The following is an 18,937-nucleotide window of genomic DNA, read 5'->3' as shown; positions in this document are numbered from 1 at the left end:
CATCTGAATTTCACATGAAATTAACATGATTTTCACATAAAATTAACTTAACATGACTTTCATGTGAACAATTCATGTGAATTTCATGTGAAGGCTTGATTCGCCAGAATTTCTTGTGAACTCTGTCACAATATTATTTGGCAAAATTCAGGTGAAAATCATGTGAAATAATATTGCCTGTGTTAGGTTTTAACTGTTTTTCTAATAGATTTATTAAAGGAATGGTAAACTGGTCACTTTCATATAACTAAAACAGAATATTGTACATGGTAAATAACTCTTGTCCAGCCCCTCTGACAGACTTAAAGTAAAATTTGTTAGTACATTGTATGCAAGTTCATCCTGACTTAAGGTAATCTGTAATGTACACTTTAGCAAACTCAAAGTAACAATTTTTAAATAAAAATCATGTACACATGGTACATATTGAGACTTAATCATTTTCAATAGGAATTTTGCTTGTCAACTTGGTGGAATTCCCTCAAAATCTATTAATTGTCATTCTTACGCCAGGCAGTTGCTTGAAATTGAGATGCAAAACTATTTTCAATCTTGTACTTCAGATTGTTCCTTCTTCCTAACCCAAATTAATATTTTTGTGTGAAGGAAAACCCAGGTTGTTTAAGTATTGGGTGGAGAAATGAGTAATCAAGGGAACCAAGATTCTAGTGGAAATCAAAAGAATGTAATCCAGCGACAAAGACCAGACATGGAAAACAAACAAACAAAACAAAGAACATAAAATACCCAAATAATACATACAAAGTAACAAAAGTAAATGAGCAACTTGAACTCGACTAAAAACTGGGAGCATGGACCAGGTGCACTGGTAGGGTAAGCTAAATGGTTCTATCTTAGTTACGGACATGACATTTTCTAGTAATATTAATAGAATTCCTAAACATTCACTTGATGGTTTGTCACATGTCACTTTTGTCATCATTTCTACTAAAGAGCAAGGGTAATATTAGTAATACTACACTTGAGATCTGTCACTGTAGATAAACTGACACAGAAACTGTTTAAACCAAACCCCTTTTTGACTAAGAGATTGTTTGGTTAATGCAGGTGTTCGATTTACACAGATGAAGAAAGTATTGAAGCTTGAAAGTATTATGAATGGACTTCAGGAGGTGTCTGGTTTATACAGGTTACTGGTTAATATAGGGTTCAGTTCAGACAATTTTCACTGAACATATTAGGAAATGTCCAAACAAGGTATTATTTAACTTTGGAATTACTTTTGAATGAAGAGTCAACAACTCAAGCAGTCATTAACAAAAAGAAAAAAGGGCTGGGTACCTTAATTTTAGTCCTCAAGTGTAACTTATGCTAAATGGCAGGCTCGTATGGGCCCAATATCAAAATGTTTACAGAGTTGTACACACCAACCGACAAAGTTCTACATCTCCTGCAAATTAGCCAGAATTAGGTTTCTTCCTTGAAAAAAAAAAAGGAATCTATGTAGAAAGCATATAGTGCCATTGTCACACAAGACAGAAACTAAAAATTATGAACTAAGCACCAAGATGGGTACTTATGCAATAATTATATATTCCAGAAACAGAAAAAAATACGGGGAATGTAAAGAAATTCTTTTTAATTTTAATAATAATTCATTAAGTGTCAACTTTGGGACGTAGGGAAGAAAGATATTGAACATAATTGTTATTATTGTTATTTACTTCATTTCCCTTGATAATTTACAGATATCAATATCTACATTGTATTATAAGTTCTATTCAGGAAATGTACTTGAATATCTCAAGTGTGAACTTCTTGTCATATCTGAGAAACTGAATAGATTTATTGTCCTTAGGGACCGGTTATTTGTAAATGTAAGGGAAGGGTGGGAGAAAATTATGGGGGAGGGGGTAGTAGGCAGTATAATAAGAGGGAGTCTTGAAGATTTTCTTTTCAATTTATATAGTGGGTTTCCAAAATTTTTATTTTGATTTGTAAAGGGGGCATTGAACTTTTAACCAATGAAAAGATCGAAGAGGGAAGTTAGAAATTTTATTAAATCCTGGAAAGGCGGTCTTGATTTTTTCCCCATCCACATGGAGGGGTGTTGAAAAAAAAATTGATAAAATTGGAAATCCCTCCCCCAAATAAATAACAAAAAGCTAAATGTCCAGTCCCCATTCTCAATCATTTTTATTTTGTTGTTGTTCCTTTTAATTTATTTTAATTTATTTTGCAGTTTTTTTCAATAGGGTTGGATGGCAACAGACACATTGTTTCCATTAAACTATTTTTGTAAAAATAATTACATTTTTGTGTATCTGAAAACTCTGACACATACCACTATATGTTACTAAATATAGAAAAGCACATGTAGGAAGTGATAAGTACGCATGTGTAGAGATAGTAAATAAATATGGCAGCCCACCAGGCCAGGTACGACGCCCACAATTTAATAAGTTTTCTCTAAATGTAGAGTCTTTTAGGTTGTGTCTTTTTTAGAGAAAGTCAATGTTAAAGTCCACTACTAAGAAAAATCATTTGCTCTCAAAGATACGGCACGTAAATTGTATTTGATGCATATAGGAAGTGCAAAACCAAGAAAAAAAACAAAAAAAAACAACATTGGGAAATAATGCAACATACCAATTTGGTTTCTGTTTTGATTCTGATTTGGAGAGCATTAAAAAACTAAATGACCAGGCTGAGTTATTGAGTTGATATTTGATAGTGCACTTCAGGAGGCAGCTGTGGATAGTTAGACAAAACAGCACTAAAACTCTCCATCCATGTACATTTGTACATTACACCAACCTTTTTGTTCTAAATAAATAAAGAAATAAGTTTAATTTAGAGTCAGCATGTAATACAAAATAATAAACATAAGCTCTATTGAGTTTTTGACCGACATAATATAGTAATGAAGCGTGCAAATCAATAATGGACAATACACGAGATACATTTTGTACAATGTACATGTATGATAAGAGCTAACAACACAAAATAAAAGCAGATGAATGAATAGTACTAGAACTAAAAGCAACTAAAACTAAGATGATAAAAAGCAGTACAAAAGCATTAAAATTGTTCCTTGGTCCAACTTGTTGCTTACTGTTGATGCTCTATTATTTTGTAATTTTCAATTTGAAAAAAAAAAAAAAATAGAAAAGAACACAACATTGAACAAATGCACCATTGTACAACCAAAATCCAAAATAGTAAATACTTTCAGAGATCACAAAATTGACTTCAAGAAGTATTAATACACCTTTAAGTAAGCTCTGGAAGGCTTGTCATAAAAGTAATGAAATCCATGGTAACAGAATGATGACATTGAACAGAAGAAACCAATACCTTATTTGTTTTTGTAAATGTTATGAATTTTAGAGATATATTAAGCATGAACTTGATTAGGTAACAAGTACAGTCAAACCTGTCTTATGTGACCCTTCAAGGGAGTAGGTAAAAAAAGTCACTTAAGACAGGTGGTCACTTAATACAGGTTTGACATCTAGGATTTTTTAAAAACACTTTAAAGACAAACGTTTTCATGATAACTTTAATATATACATGTACATAAAAATAAAACACAAAATGATACATTAATAAAAATTAAACATGCATTTAACAATATTAAAGAAGTGTTTTAGGTAAAAATCCTATATCTTCGTTGCCGGTCTTATGTCTTTTCTGTTTTGATGAGCCCGCTATGTTTTTCTCCAAATCCTCAAGAACTTCAGCTTTACGATTTCGCAAGTTTTGAATCTGTGTTTTTCCTACTCCAAAACTTTCAGCTACTTTATATGCTGGACTTCCATTGTCCAACAATTTAATTGCCTCTACTTTTTGTTCTAACGTTAAAACTTTTCTTTTCGTCGCCATTTTCGTATCTAATGTAAACTGTTTTCAACTGATTATTATTCATACGTCAGTATTTATTTCCGCGAGTTTCCGGATATTTTCGTAAATTTGACGGAATTTTTTGTTTTAAAATTACTTTACTTCCGGTTTTCGAACATTTCCGCTAAAATCAAAAGGTCGCGTAAGTCAGGTTTTTTAACCATTTAGACATGAATAATACGGTCGCTAGTCGCGTTACGCAGGGAGTCGCTTAATACAGTTAAAATAATAGAAAAATGAATTGGGGGGACCTAAATTAGGTCGCATAAAACAGGTGGTCGCTGAATACAGGTGGTCGTTAACACAGGTTTGACTGTATTGTTTTTATTAAGGAAGCTGGTCAAATACAAATGGGTTACCTGAAAGTATCTCCATTTTGGCAAAGAAGGTGATTGGATTGAGTAAATCCATATCTACATGTACGTGCACCGGTAATAAGATGTTTTGTTTGTTTGTTGGGGTTTAACTTCCGAGCAGCAATATTTCAGCTATATTCAGAGGATGAACATGAAATTGATGATAAAATGAACATGACATGATGATGAAATGAAAAAGGGATGGGACACAAGGACAATGGGGACGACAAAATTTGATTGCCACTTGAAATAGGGAGAGGTGGGTAGGGTTGGGCAATTTAGCCTCCTGTTGTGGAGCCCTATGGTTCCTACTCCGGGAGAATACCAAAGTAGGGTTCTTTAACGTGCGAGGAACGTGGCATCTTTCCCAACACAGTGCACCACTATGGTTTGTGGTCAGGTTTTCTGTATTATAGCCTGACAACCCCAGCATGTAACACGCCAGTGGTATCCCATTCCACGACCTAGGGCACACATCCCAGTTGCTCTGTGGGCAGAGCGCCCTAGCCCCTGGCTAGGGTTCTGAGCACTATTCAGTCGCCTTTTACGACAAGCTGCTGCAGGCCTATTCTTTTAACACCCGGACCTGCACGGGGAACCGGTAATAAGAGGAAGGAATTCTATTTTCTCAACCTCTTCCATTGCTAGGGTACTTTAAAACAAATATTTATGAATTGATTGTGATCTATATGCAAAAATGAAATTGGAAATTCTTCCATTTAGAGTTCCAGAAATTTGCTGTCATGTTGATGTACATATTATTCAAAGAGAGGCAATTGTTATAAATCTTAAGTGTAAGTGTTTGTAAGATTCAGGCAAGATAAGAAAAATCAGAAACATGCATGTCAAAACCCCACCGATCTGACAAATAAGATATCACTCAAAGATGCTTTCTCTATTTGAGAGGACCATTATTTGATCTTGGCATCATTGGATTTGCTCAGAAATTTTTCAATAGAATCTAAGACAAATGAGGTATTTGACAGAGTTATCTGTCCTTGAAATATCCATTTTCAGTGCATTTCAATGAAATTGTAACTCAGTGGTCCAGCATGATATGGAAAATCTTGTCTGTTTTCCTTGATTATGATTGTGCAAATAGTCAAATTATACTATCAAAATGATGTTTTTTTTTAAAACCTACTGCCTGATTCTTACAGGGACTGACACTTAATACTTATGGGAATGGAACTGGTGGAGGGTCACATTGTAGTAAAAATATGTTTTAAAATTGTTCCACATTAACTGCAGAAATATCCTGATTTCATAGACACATAAAAATGTGTGAGTGACTTTTCTCAGATAGTTTTACCCTATTTTACTGGTAATTTTAAAATATTTGCCTTTTCTTCTAATAAGTCTGCCTTACATGTACAAGAACTCAAATATAATAATAGCTATGAAATGGTTCTTACATGTACTTTTAGATGTACATATGAAAAGATAATAAATTGTGCATCTTTATTGAACAGGCTGAAACAATTTGAGGAGTTATTAGCTGATGATGTAATTGATTTGAAGAAGCTGAGAAAGTTATGCTTTAATGGTAATATTAAAACAATATTAAAAAATATGGTATAATAAAAAAAAATCATGAGTCAATTTTAATTGAACAATATAACTTGTATAGTCTTAAATTTGCAATCCATAGTCAGATCATGTAATTGTATTCCTGTATGCATGTATATTTGGGTTCTTAAGATAAAAAAGCTTAAATTTATTAATTTGGAACAGCAATTTCAGTTTTTAAGTATTTTTTATTATATATGCAACCCAGATTCCTTTTTTTATTTTTTATTTCGGAATTATTCTTTTTTCTATAACATAAAACACCATTAACAACCTACACAATGTGTATAATTTACTTTTACATATTTTAACTAGGGTGTCCATTTGAAAGTGGTTACAGATCAATATGTTGGAAGGTAAAGTATTCTGATTCTTTTATCACTATGGTAACAGTGAAAAAAAATAAGATTTATGTTTGCATCATTGAATAAATGTTTCTATGCTGGATTGAAGAAGTAGTCTTTATAAACATCAGGCTTGGGATGATACATGTGTGTCAAAAATCTGCAAAATATACTTTTACATGTATTCCTAATTAAGTAGCTGTCCTTGTAAGAATCATGCAAAATCTGAAAAAATGTGATACACCCCAAAAAAGGCTACATATTTTTAGCCATGAATCACATTTTGCATGATTCTTAGCTGAAGTGCTACTTAAATTAAAAAAAAAGTTATTGACTTCATAACTGGTTTTATTTTCTCATTCAGTTGTTATATGTTTAGATAAATTAATTTGAGATATATACTGTAATCTGATTGGGTAAAATAATTTTGTTATATCTCAGTGGATAAGAAAAATATTGACACGCTCCTATTCAGTTAAAATCAGAGATACTTTTCTCATGTTTAAAGATAAAAATATGTTTTAAAATTAATTTATAAGAATTTGCTATGATAAAAAATTTGTCTTTTGAAAAATAAATAAATTATCCATGTGCATATTTGGTTTATTGCACTTTGTGCTATAAACAATATGCACATGGAAAATTTATGTTATTTTTCAATAGACAAAATTTTTATCATAGCCAATTCTTAAACAAAAAATATACATTGTATATGATATTGGTACTTTATTTGAGACAGAGGTGAATTTACTGTTTTCCCCAAAATACAGATCTGTTTACAGAAAGGACATAAAAATATGTTTTTTCTTGACCTTGTATGCTTTGTCTGAAGTTTATATGATAAGAAATAAAAGAAAACAATATCAGTCAAGTTTTTCAAGTATAAAACATTTGATTCTTTATTGTTATGTATATGTGTCACAGTAGTCTAAAGATAGATGATGCTGTAGAAAATCTAATATTACCTTTTAAAGAGGAAGAAAATAGCTTAGAAGAACATGAGAATAAAAGGTGCATTATTTTCTGTTTCCTATGCTATTTCCTTTACATTTTGTTTTTTCATGATTTTAAAATTTGTCTTTTTTTTTTATCATAGTTATTGTTGAATTATCTCCCTTATAAGAGAGGAGAGTGGAAAAGCTTCCTGGAAAAACAGAGGTTAGTGGAAAAAATAATTTTAATCAGATCATCATTTTAATCCAGAAATTAATTAAGAAATAAATCTTGGAAACTGCATTTTATCATTGTTTTACCACAGGCTGGCTATTAATGTCACATTGTTATACTCCAAGCGATAATTAGGGTTAAATAACGACAGCCCGTGGTAAAATAATGATAAAATAGAATTTCCATGATTTATTTATATTCTAATAGAACTGTTTCCCTCATATTTTTGAATAGACACAGTCTATGTATTGTGGGAAATGTTGGTCATTTGTTTATCACTTTTTTACCACGGCTGTGGTCTAATGAGCCTTGAGGCATATCATATTAGAATCAAAATTAATTGAAAACATTTATGGAAAAACACATGAGGTACACAAAAAGAAATAAACTGAACAAAATAATTGTACTATTTAAAAAAATTGAAATAGGATATAGATTAGCAACTTCTTTAAAACATGCAGTACATGTATATTGTAACTTGTAATTACTGTAAATTCAGAAATTATTGCTGGCATTTGCAATTACAATTTCGCTGTTTTATTAAAAAAATGCAATTTTAATTTTTGTAAGAAAACTCACACACAAAGTTCACTTATGTACAAATTCCATAACGTGAACTTTGATTACCACAATTTTAAGTCAGTTGCTGTTATTCACATTAAAAAAAATGTCTCACTTTATAAAGTACATGAAAATAGTAATTACCGTAAATATTAAGGAGGTAGACCGTAGGTAAGGGGCATAACTCTTACAAATCATTGGAACATTTATATTAAGCATTTTACATCAACCTTATGTAAACATCAAAGTAACTTGGATTAATTTCATTCTGTTTCAAATGAAAGCTTGAAAGGCTTTGATGAAATTGAATATGATACAAACATATCCCTGATTTTGTGAGTGATGTCCCTTACCATATGTCTACCTCCTTTAATACAAATATGATTTTATTGTAGACAAGTATACACAAATTTCATCGAGGAGATGATAGTGAAGCCTGGATTGGATGCTTCAACTGGGTCACATGAAGATGATCATGTAAGTTGATAAAGTATATGTCCATGCATGATTCAAGTTGGTGGTGATACAACTTAAATATGTCATAAAAAAATTTATCTCTCAAATGCATTTAACACTATAATGAAAACAGCAATACATTTAAGGAGTACTTAAGTTGAACTCCACCTAAGAAACATGCAAAATATGATTTATAGCTGGAAAGCCTATATATTTTTATTTTTGGTATTTTCCTATAGTTAACAGAAATTGACATGTGGCTTTTCATATAACCATGTTTTTAGCAGATAAAAATTATATAGAATGTACTGTAGATTTCAAAACTAAGGGAAATAACTCTGTAAATGACACTCAAATTCAAAAGAATCTATTGGATTTTTCAATCTTGATTATCTTCTAAGAGCAGACAGATTGGAATGAATAATTACATATTTCATAATATAGACCCATAAAACAACTTAATTACAAAAAAATAAAAATATGAAGCTTTTTTTTTTGGGTGTATCAAATTTTACAGATTTTGCATGATTCTTACAAAGACTACTACTTAAAGTACTTGTTGTCAGCATTAAAAGTTCTGCAAAAGTTTTTATCATGTTCTATACAAATTTTTACTAAGTCTCGTCTTTAGAACTGAGCTTAATATATTTTTATTTTTCTGTCTTATCATCTAAAGCTGCATTAGCTGCCAAATTTGTTCTGTTCTGATTCTACTGAAATTTTGCTGATTCAATGAATAAGTTTGTAGTAATGCAATTGAAGCAATAAATGCCGATAATACATACAGAATGTTGTGAAAACAACATATTTTTTTAATCAAAGAAGATCAGTAGCGCTGATCTAATTATTTTTCGCCACTACCTCGGAATATTGTCAACAGGACAATCACTTCGGTTAAAAATACTTTCACCTTGGTAAAAAAGAAAATTACAATAAGCACATTTCTTTTTTATATTTCATTTCATCTATTTCTTGATTAGTTTTCAAATAAATAATGACAATTACTGACCATATTTGTGCCACATAATATCACAATAGGATCCTTGTGTTATATTCTAACTTTTTTCTTTTACGGTTTGAGTCTGTTGGTCTCTTGCCTTTGATTAACCACTTTCGCTTTGCAATCAGATTTTTTTTTTAAAGAATCAACCCTTTCAGCACATGTGCAGATTAAGGTTACCAGAAGTTACATGCTTACAAATTTATTTAGGTCGACTTTTTATCTTGCAAGACAATAAATGTATGAACACCTATTTCATGTATTAAATGTATTTTATTTGTGGATATTAAATAAAATTATACAGGAAAAGTACAATTTAGTAGAAATAATTCAAGGTTAATGCATATTTCAACAGAAACAAAAATGTATGAAAATAACAGCTAATGCAGCTTTAATGTATTTATTTTATTAGGACTATTGTTGCATATTTCTATTTCTTAATTTATGAACAATATATTAGCTGTTTTCTTTTTCTCTTGTTTGGTTTAAAAAAAAAACACATGCTTAATCATAGTTATTACCAAACTGTGTATTTGAGTTGTCAACTTTTTTTTCTTATTTAAGGAGGTAGACCTAGTGTAAGGGCATAAAGTCTGGGATATGTTTGTATCATGTTCAATTTCACCAAAGTCTTTCAAGCTTTCGTTTGATGCAGAATAAAATGAATCCAAGTTAATTAGATGCTTACATAGGATTGATGTAAAATGGTGAATACAAACATTCCAATGGTTTTTAAGAGTTGTGTCCCTTACCCTAGGTCTACCTCCTTAACAAGTAAAGTAAGTTGGGTATGCCATTAACATTTAAGCAATACTAACTATGAACTACGAAAAAAACCAAAGGTCTATCCCAAACTTTCCTTTCAAGAAGAAATATGTTATTTTAAATTTTAATTGTTGCTATCAATATATTTCCTTTACATTTTAATCTTCAGGGAATTTTACTTGCTGCTTTTATTGGGAAATATATGTTTAAAAATAATATGGTGACTTTGTTTTACAGCCCCTGAACCCAAATCCAAACAGTAACTGGGGAACCTACTTCAAAGACAATGATATGTTACTACAGATTGATAAAGACTGTAGGTAAGCAGATATTAATAATAAAAATGGTTTTGTCATCTATTACACAAACCATGGAAGGATAATAGCACAAAATGGAGTTTTCCGCTGACTATTTTACTATGTATCACATTTCTGAAGTAGCTCATAAATATAAATCTGTCATCAAGATTCAGTGCTTTAGGTAAGGCCAGCAGAAAGCAATTTTTTGAGTTCATCTTTTTTGAGGGTGCCTCACAACATAGCAGTACACTCCTCTCATCATTTATATTTGGAACTGAACAATTTAAAAAGCACCCTCATTACCTTGTTGGTCAATAAAATTGTGAAAGAAATGCCTCCCTCAAGAACTAGGGAATTAAATTTATATGGCCTTATGGAACTTTTTTTACTAGAAAATGAGACCGGAACAAAAGTTTCCAGATTAATTATGACTAGAGATGCCCCACATAATTTCTGAATCCTTGTAGATGAAGTTTGAAAGTTTTTAAAAATCAGATGGAAAACAGGAAAAACATGTTAAATATGTCACATGTGTCATGAATCATGATTGTATGTTTTTGTTTAAAAAAATTGAAATTGAAATCAAGGGGAAGTAATTCTGAATGACCAAAATGACTTTTACAAAATATCAACTTTTTTGATAATTGACAAAACAATTTAATACTCAGGCATGGATAAATCTAATATATAACAACACTGGGATAGTTAAGTTTTTTTAAAATCTTTTTTGCAAGGAACAAGCTGTTGTGTTCCTTAACTAGAGTAATACTTATTGAAATTAAATTATTTTTTTATTATAGGAGATTGTGTCCAGATTTATTTTTCTTCCAAAAGGCCACAGATTATCCTTGTAAAAAGATAATTCATGCAGATTCACGGGTTGAAACTTTACGAAAGCGAGTAGAACAATGTGTACTCCAATCAGAAACTATCAAGGTTGACAGATTAGGGAATGTTAATGTAAGTATATCATGATATATAATGAATTTTACATTCTATAATCTGTATCATATCCCATATTAAACTGAAAGAGCTTCTAGCCCGAGGGGTGATATAGGTCCAGGGTTGATATGGCATGTGACTTTGACATGTCCATGTTCATTTTATTATACTTTGAATGTGTTCAGAATAGAGGTGCTACAGACCCTTAACTGATCCATGCAACGATTTGATAGATCAGTGACCGCTGACTGATTGATCACTGAAGGATTGTTGATCGTAAACTGATATGTGGTCGATGACCAATCACAGTTTTGTTGCACGGAGCAGTTCAGGTACAGTAAATAGGGTATATAATAAAGGTGTAGGGGTGTGATAAAGGGTATGCAAAATGTGTCTAGGAATTAAAAAAAGTGTCTGTTGTAGACAGGTTTTTGTATTTTTCAGGGTTCAGTTTAGACAGGTTTCACTGTTACTGTATATGAAAAAAATTCAGCAAAGCTGTAGTGCATAAATCAAACACATGCTTTACAATTTACTGACGGTCTATCTGCTTCCACTGAAAAATAATTTAAGTATTGCAGACTAGTATAATGCCTAATGGAATCCATACATGTATTCTTGGCATAGCATTGAGAGAAAATTCTTGTTTTAATTATAGAAAGTGTTCAGTAGACGAAAAGTAAGTGAAGAATACATGTTATTACCAGATGGCCAGGAAGCTCATTGGGAAGTGGTAGAAAGAATTCTATTTATATACTCAAAGCTTAATCCTGGGCAAGGTTATGTACAGGTAGGTAGGCATTAATTTTACAATGGGCAAGATTTGAATTTTGTTCTTTTACAGGTATAAAAATCAGCAATTGATTTCACAAAATGTGGTAAGTGTAGAATTGATAGTACATGTAAGTAATTATGCTACATTATGAAGTCATGATTTACGATAAAATTTACACTTCAAGATAACATGACTATTTGTGGGAATTACTACAGATCGGCAATTTCCTCTATGTTGCTGGATAACCTATGTATTAGTTGTAGACTACTGTGACAAAAAAATGTACAGTACATATAATTTTTACATAATTTCCAAAACAATGTACATGTTATACATTTACATATTACATGTACCGTTGAACTTGCTGGGATCTAAACTGTAATATATTGGTAAACTTTCTAAACCAACTTTAAACTTGTGTAAACATGAACTGATATTGTTCATATCAGTTTCAATAGACTTTGAACTTGTGTGAATCTACAGATAATACTGTGGAAGCACTAATGTTTGTTTGAAATCCTTTTTTAGAATTTTCATGGGCTGGTTAAACCAACATCTCAAGTCTTCTTGGAACACGAATTTTCAATTGAAAGGATTGGTGGTTGAAAGGAATTTATAAATTCATAACTCCACAAACTAATAAAATATTACTAGAAAAAAAGCATTGATAAGTAAAAGAACTTACCAAACTATATTTTGAGCAATATAAGTTGCATTGTAGACAGTCTAAAAAGTTATAGTGTGGCATTATTTAAGAAAAAAATCAGGGAAACTCCATTTTTTCATTGTTTTACCATGAGCTGACCATTTATGCCACATTACTGTATCCCATGCAATAGCGAGGGGTAAACTATCAGCATAAATAGTCAGCTTGTGGGAAAACCATGATAAAATGGAGTTTCAGTGATTTATTTCCTAAATAATGCCACACTATAACTTTTGAATCTGTCTATAATTTTAAGGACATCATATTAGAACTTCTAATGGATGCTTCTTTTTCAGAGGATTGAGGTACAAATACCCCAGCCTGAATGCAAATAGCACACCCTATACTGTTAAAGTATTAATTTTTGCGGGGTACTAATTTTTGCTATTTTCGCAGTGGACAGAAAAGCATGAAAAATAGTAGACACATAATTGACTTTTAACATTATAGAATGCATATTATTTTTTGAAACCTCGAAATTTGATACCAGCAAATATGTTCACTTGACAGAATCTGCAAAAATTAGCAACCATGTAAACTTATATGTTTACAGTATAACAATCTACTTCAGATACTATTTGTCAATATACATGCCAAGATTTCTATATTTCCAATTCGGTAAGTTTACTGGTTTCTACTAACATTTTCTCATGTATTATTTCCAGGGTATGAATGAAATTATAGGGCCTATATATTACAGTTTTGCCTCAGACCCTAATGTTGAATGCAGAGGTAAGAAGAATATATTGAATATTTTAAGTTATACCAGTATTATGATCTGTATTATATTCAAAACGACTATTTTAGGCATTTCTTGATAAGAAATTTGTAAATTGCAGAGAAGGTAGCTTAAATGCATTACTGGATTTATAGATTGGTTGATTCAGTGGAGCTTGCAGGTTTTGATTTTCGATTAATATTTTTGTTCCAGATTTTTCCGTTGAAAGCATACAACCACATGTAGATTTGTGTTCAGTTTGGTACTTCTGCAATATTATAAGAATTTTCTATATTGTGTAATTACCAAACTTATTGTATTATCGTATAACAACAGTCATATTTATGCATGAGGTTTCCTTGATGAGATTTTAGTCTATATACTGCATGTGTAAACAATAACTTCTAGTGCTCTTGAATTGGAGTCTGAGACCCATTCTTGTGAATTTGTAAGGTCACTTACTAGCCCTATGTAAAGTTTCTATGGACCTAATAATGCTTGGGGTCACTGACCTTCAGCATAGTACCTGGCTACTGTATTAGGCATGAAATGATGAACATTGTTCCGGCATTCCTCTGACACATTTTATACCAATTTGAAATGAAGTGATATTGATTTCAGTACAACTGTAGCTATTCTACACAGCCAACAGTGCCACACATGAGAAACAAATGCAGTGCAACATATGATTATTATATGAATCAAGCATGATATGATTTACATAGGTTTCAGTTTACATACGATTAACATATGTTTCAGTTATATGGCAAGCCAATATTTACATATGAGAATCAAATGAAATGCAACATATGATTATCATGTGAATTTATTATATGTTATTTACATAAGAAATTTATATGATAATTAGATGATTAAATTAGGTGAATCTATTATATTGGTTTTTTTTCTTTTCCAGAAAATGCTGAGGCAGACTCATTTTTCTGTTTTATGAATTTAATGTCAGAAATTAGAGATTTGTTCATAAAGACGTTAGATACAGATTCTCAATGTGGAATCGGTAACTATTATACGATAAATGTTTTGATTAAAATATTTTACAGTTACTGATAATAGAGAATTCTTTCAAACTAACATATTGTGGATATCAACTTTGTTTTTTTTTTGTTTTTGCCAAATTACAAATTTCAGTTCCCAATGAATGGAATATTTTTATTGAAAACTATAAAGGTCTTATGAAATCAATGAGTTCTAAGATCTGGGAGAATTTAGGTCTGGTAAAACCACAAAAACTGATACCCAAGAATAAGAAAAGTGTTTAACAGAATTTGGGAAATTAACTTGCCAAGGTTTTTTGAAATGTTTAGTTGTACAGTGAAACCAGTTTAAACCCAGTCCTCGATTAACCAGTTACCTGTGTAAACCAACATCTTCTGAAGTCCCTTGATAATAGTTTCAATACTTTTGAAGGCTTTAAGGAGTTAGTCCTAATGTAAGGGACACAACTCATTCAAATCATTGGAACGTTTGTATTCGTCATTTTACATCAATCTCATGTAAGCATCAAAGTAACTTGGACTGATTTTATTCTGTTTCAGATGAAAGCTTGAATGGCTTTGGTGAAATTGAATATGATACAAACATATCACTAATTTCAAGAGTTAAGTCCCCTGCCATAGATCTACCTCCTTAACCGAAAAATCTCTCTGTCCAAAAGTGGTTTGGTTCGAGCAGGTTTCACTTTTTATTGTACAACATGGATGTGTATACTAAATTTTTATTTGTATGTGTTTACTAAGTCCTACCATAAGTTTGACAGTACAGTAATTGTATGAAAAACTCCCTCAATGTTGACCTTGGTATGTCTTTAAATCATTTTGTAGATTGAGGCATGAGTTAGGAACATTATAGATAATATATTTTAACTTTATTTCAGGTTATATGATGCAGAAGTTTTCAGACACATTAAAATCAAGTGACGATAGATTGCATCACAGAATAGAAGACCTCAATATCAAACCTCAGTTTTATGCATTCCGATGGTTAACTTTATTATTGTCTCAAGAATTTCCTTTGCCAGGTAGGCTTCTTTAAGTTTGTACAAAATTTGATGGAGTATTCAAGTACTGTGAAAGTTCTTTATTTTGTGGATTAGGGAAGAAACACAAGTTCGTGCATTCTTTAATCATGGTTTTTTGGTTTTTTAGTATCCACATCAATGAAATCTCCTTTTCATTGGGAACCAAATTTTGCGGTTTGGCCTACCCATTAAAACCATGAAAATTGGTACCCCACAAACAATAGTACTTAAACAATAATAAATATGGAAGTAGTTCAAAGCAGTTAAATTAGAATTCTTAGTTGTCACAGTTTCTGTAGCATTCTAATACAATAGTTTCTGCTATATCATAACATTTTAATACCCTAAACCAATGAGTGGTAAATTGGAATCACCTTGTCTGTCTGTCTGTCCGTCTCCCTGAATTTCACCAAAATTATCTTGACTCCCAATAGAAGGGTTGATTAAAACTGTTACTAATGAAGGTTTTTTTTTTTAATTTTGGAGATTGTATGTTATGCTTGAAGGAAATTCTGTATTAATGGGACTTGAAACATTGAAATTGAAGATTGCTCTTTTGTATGCTTTTTTACAGCGATTTATCTGTCATGACTTGAAAGTTTTTTAGTTCTACTGTTTTGAACTAGAACAACTCACTAAAGTATACCCCAGGAACCATATTATCACATCACCAAATGAAATGTTGATGTCTTCAGTCAGAAATATAACCCCACAAATGCCATTTCTAGATACCTTGATAGAGCCTCTGTCAAAATATCAGATGAATATGAAAGGTATTTGTAGACAATTTGCAATGGAAAATTTGTGGACAGACAGATAGATATCATGATCACTATATACTTCCTGCAATGTTGGGGAGGGTTATGATTAATCATTTCATGTAAAAATAGGAGATGTGGTATGAGATAGTCATCCACCAAATGCCAAGCATTTAATAATTAAACTTCTACATGTCACCACATGGACTTTAATGATGGGCAAAATGTCTTTTCAATAATGGATATATTCAGGTTTATTGATCATTATACAAAGTTTTGTTTTATCATTATAGATGTATTGAGGATATGGGACTCGCTGTTTGCAGATGACAAAAGATTTCATTTCCTCATTTGCATATGTTGTGCAATTTGTATGTAAGTACCTAAATGATAAGTGGTAAAATCACTAACACCTCTTTCAGGTCTAGCATTTTGTGAAAATTTCAATTTACTTTCTGAAAAGTCCTTTTTGCACAGATTAAAGTAAAAATGCTAACTTATTCCAAGCATACATAATTTATAAGGTATTGCAATATTACTATAGCAGGAAAAGGGCACAAAATATTGTCACTAAGCAGTTTTTGAAAAATTAGTATAAAGTTTAGTAGTTATATATACCATGTTTCAATCCAAAATGCAGCTTTTGAAGAATGTGTGTCAATGCCTCTATGTTTTCCAATAAAAAAAATGTTTTTACATTTGTTTGTAAAAGGATCTGTTTTAAAATAATTTCATTGAATTTTCCATTTTCCATTGTCAGATTCTGAGCAATACATGAAGGACTACAATAAAACTTTTTTTCAATGAAGGCACATGTTCAACAAGTGAATTATGCAATAAAAATTATTTTAGATACTTTTAAAAAGATTGTTTTTTTTAAATTTTTGACCAGGTTATATGAAATAATCAGCTTAGGGACAGTTTACGCTGTATGAATCACAAAGTGGTTTATTAACAAGTGTAAACTGCCCCAAAGTTGGTTATGGGAGCAATTTAAAACAATTCTTATAATTTGATTTCTAATTAATTATAGACAAAATTAGGATTTGTTCCTTCATCAAAGCCTTATGTCTTTTGGAATTACTTGAATTTGCTGACTGCAGACCAGTCAACATTAATGATGTCACAGTACTAAGTTAGGTTATGGAAAAAGAACCGATCTGCCCAGATGAGAAATAAACAAATTTAATTATTCACAAATAATATTTTCAATTTTTCAGAGAATTAAGACAAGATATCATACAAGGGGACTTTCCACAGGTGATGAAGTTAATTCAAGTAAGTTTCATTTACATTTACCTCATTAGCATGTTTTCATCCTTCACGGTGTGGTATTAAATTTGACACACTAATGATTTCTAGATTTCCAAATCAAGGATCCATTCTTAGTATATATTTAGCTATTGAATAATAGATGTCATATTTTACCTCTCATTTTGTTTTATTTTTCCAGAATGTTCAAGATAAAGTTGATATACAGCGGGTACTAGCCAAAGCCACAGAAATCAGATAGCAGAAATTTAATTCTAGTTTCAATAACTCTCTGTGATATTTTGTAAGTAGAATGATCATTACTTTCTATCTACAGTCAAAGACCACATTTACTTTCAACCTCAGTATACAGCTGGGGAAACTAATGGTTTACATGAATGTGGCATTTATGTACAATATATGAACGAGCAAAGAATGAACATTAATTGATTGTGAACAGAGAGTATATTGAAAAGTATCTTGCTTATCCTGTCTATATTTTCCCCCAAAATACTCTCATCCTTGTGAGCAGAATAGTTTCTTACCAGCTTCATAGTGAGATTGTACTTATTTGGTTTCATTCTAAATATTAGTATGTATTTCATCATTGATATCAAAATACTGTAAATTCAGTAATTATCACATTTTTTTTTACAGTTAAGTGGAAAGGTTTTTTGGGGGTGTTAATTTTGGTGTATTTTTGTAGTCTTCCTAAAAATATCAGAAAAAATTCTGTTAAAATTTTCCTTTGGGCATAAATACTTGGTGCACCTCTTAGCATCCACCAAATTTTTTCTTAAACCATTTTCACTCAAAAGTGCCAAATTTACACCTGCCAAAATAATATACCATACAATATTACATGTATTTTGAAAAATGAGACTTATGCTTGATTGGAAGGATTACTGAATTTACTGTTGCCTTATGCTGTTTTCTACCATTTTATTTTGCAGCCATGCAAACCAAACTGTATTGAAGTGTTTCAGTCCAGCAGGAGGCTTTACTCGTAACGAACAAAACAGCATTGGTCATGTGATTATATTCTGTAAACTCAGCCATTTGTGACTTGTTAATTTTGCCTGCCATCCTTCATGGCCATGTGTTTATATTGTTAATTCTGTCTGCCATTCACAAATATTATTTTATGACTTGTTTACTATGTTGGCCATTGGAATTATTTTTATTCAATAAATTGTTAGTTCCTGTTTTGCCATCAGTGATTTCATTTACATACAGCCTTTCAGTCTGATGGTAGTCTACTTTTTAACCCGTGTGTTTTTATAGAGGATGAATTTAATTAACAACAAATCACAAAAAAATATGTATAATCACAGTAACAGAATTGATAAATGCAAAGCTGAAAATAAT

At 31.1% G+C, this 18,937-nt stretch overlaps 1 protein-coding gene across 2 annotated transcripts; it reads left to right on the top strand.

The window, feature by feature from the left end:
* Nucleotides 1-2,360: 2,360 nt before the first annotated feature.
* On the top strand, nucleotides 2,361-18,774 carry LOC148612694 (TBC1 domain family member 13-like). 2 transcript variants are annotated; one of them, XM_088594349.1, is made up of 15 exons: nucleotides 2,361-2,400; nucleotides 5,693-5,766; nucleotides 6,105-6,145; nucleotides 7,230-7,291; nucleotides 8,257-8,338; nucleotides 10,320-10,402; nucleotides 11,182-11,341; nucleotides 11,982-12,113; nucleotides 13,470-13,536; nucleotides 14,439-14,540; nucleotides 15,417-15,560; nucleotides 16,612-16,693; nucleotides 17,539-17,596; nucleotides 17,772-17,873; nucleotides 18,523-18,774. In XM_088594349.1, the coding sequence occupies exons 1-14, from the start codon at nucleotides 2,381-2,383 to the stop codon at nucleotides 17,829-17,831; spliced, it is 1,167 nt and encodes a 388-aa protein (XP_088450475.1). In that variant the 5' UTR covers nucleotides 2,361-2,380; the 3' UTR covers nucleotides 17,832-17,873; nucleotides 18,523-18,774. The 2 variants fall into 2 exon arrangements, with proteins under 2 accessions (XP_088450475.1, XP_088450476.1); XM_088594350.1 differs by lacking the exon at nucleotides 2,361-2,400 and adding an exon at nucleotides 2,416-2,436.
* The last annotated feature ends 163 nt before the right edge of the window (nucleotides 18,775-18,937 follow it).

This window comes from Perna viridis, chromosome 7 (genome assembly GCF_037379345.1).
Source record: "Perna viridis isolate PV_CMFRI_1.1 ecotype Kerala chromosome 7, ASM3737934v1, whole genome shotgun sequence".
NCBI classification, from domain to species: domain Eukaryota; kingdom Metazoa; phylum Mollusca; class Bivalvia; order Mytilida; family Mytilidae; genus Perna; species Perna viridis.
The sequence above is the reverse complement of the archived record's forward strand: the minus strand, read 5'-3'. Positions and strand labels throughout refer to the sequence as shown.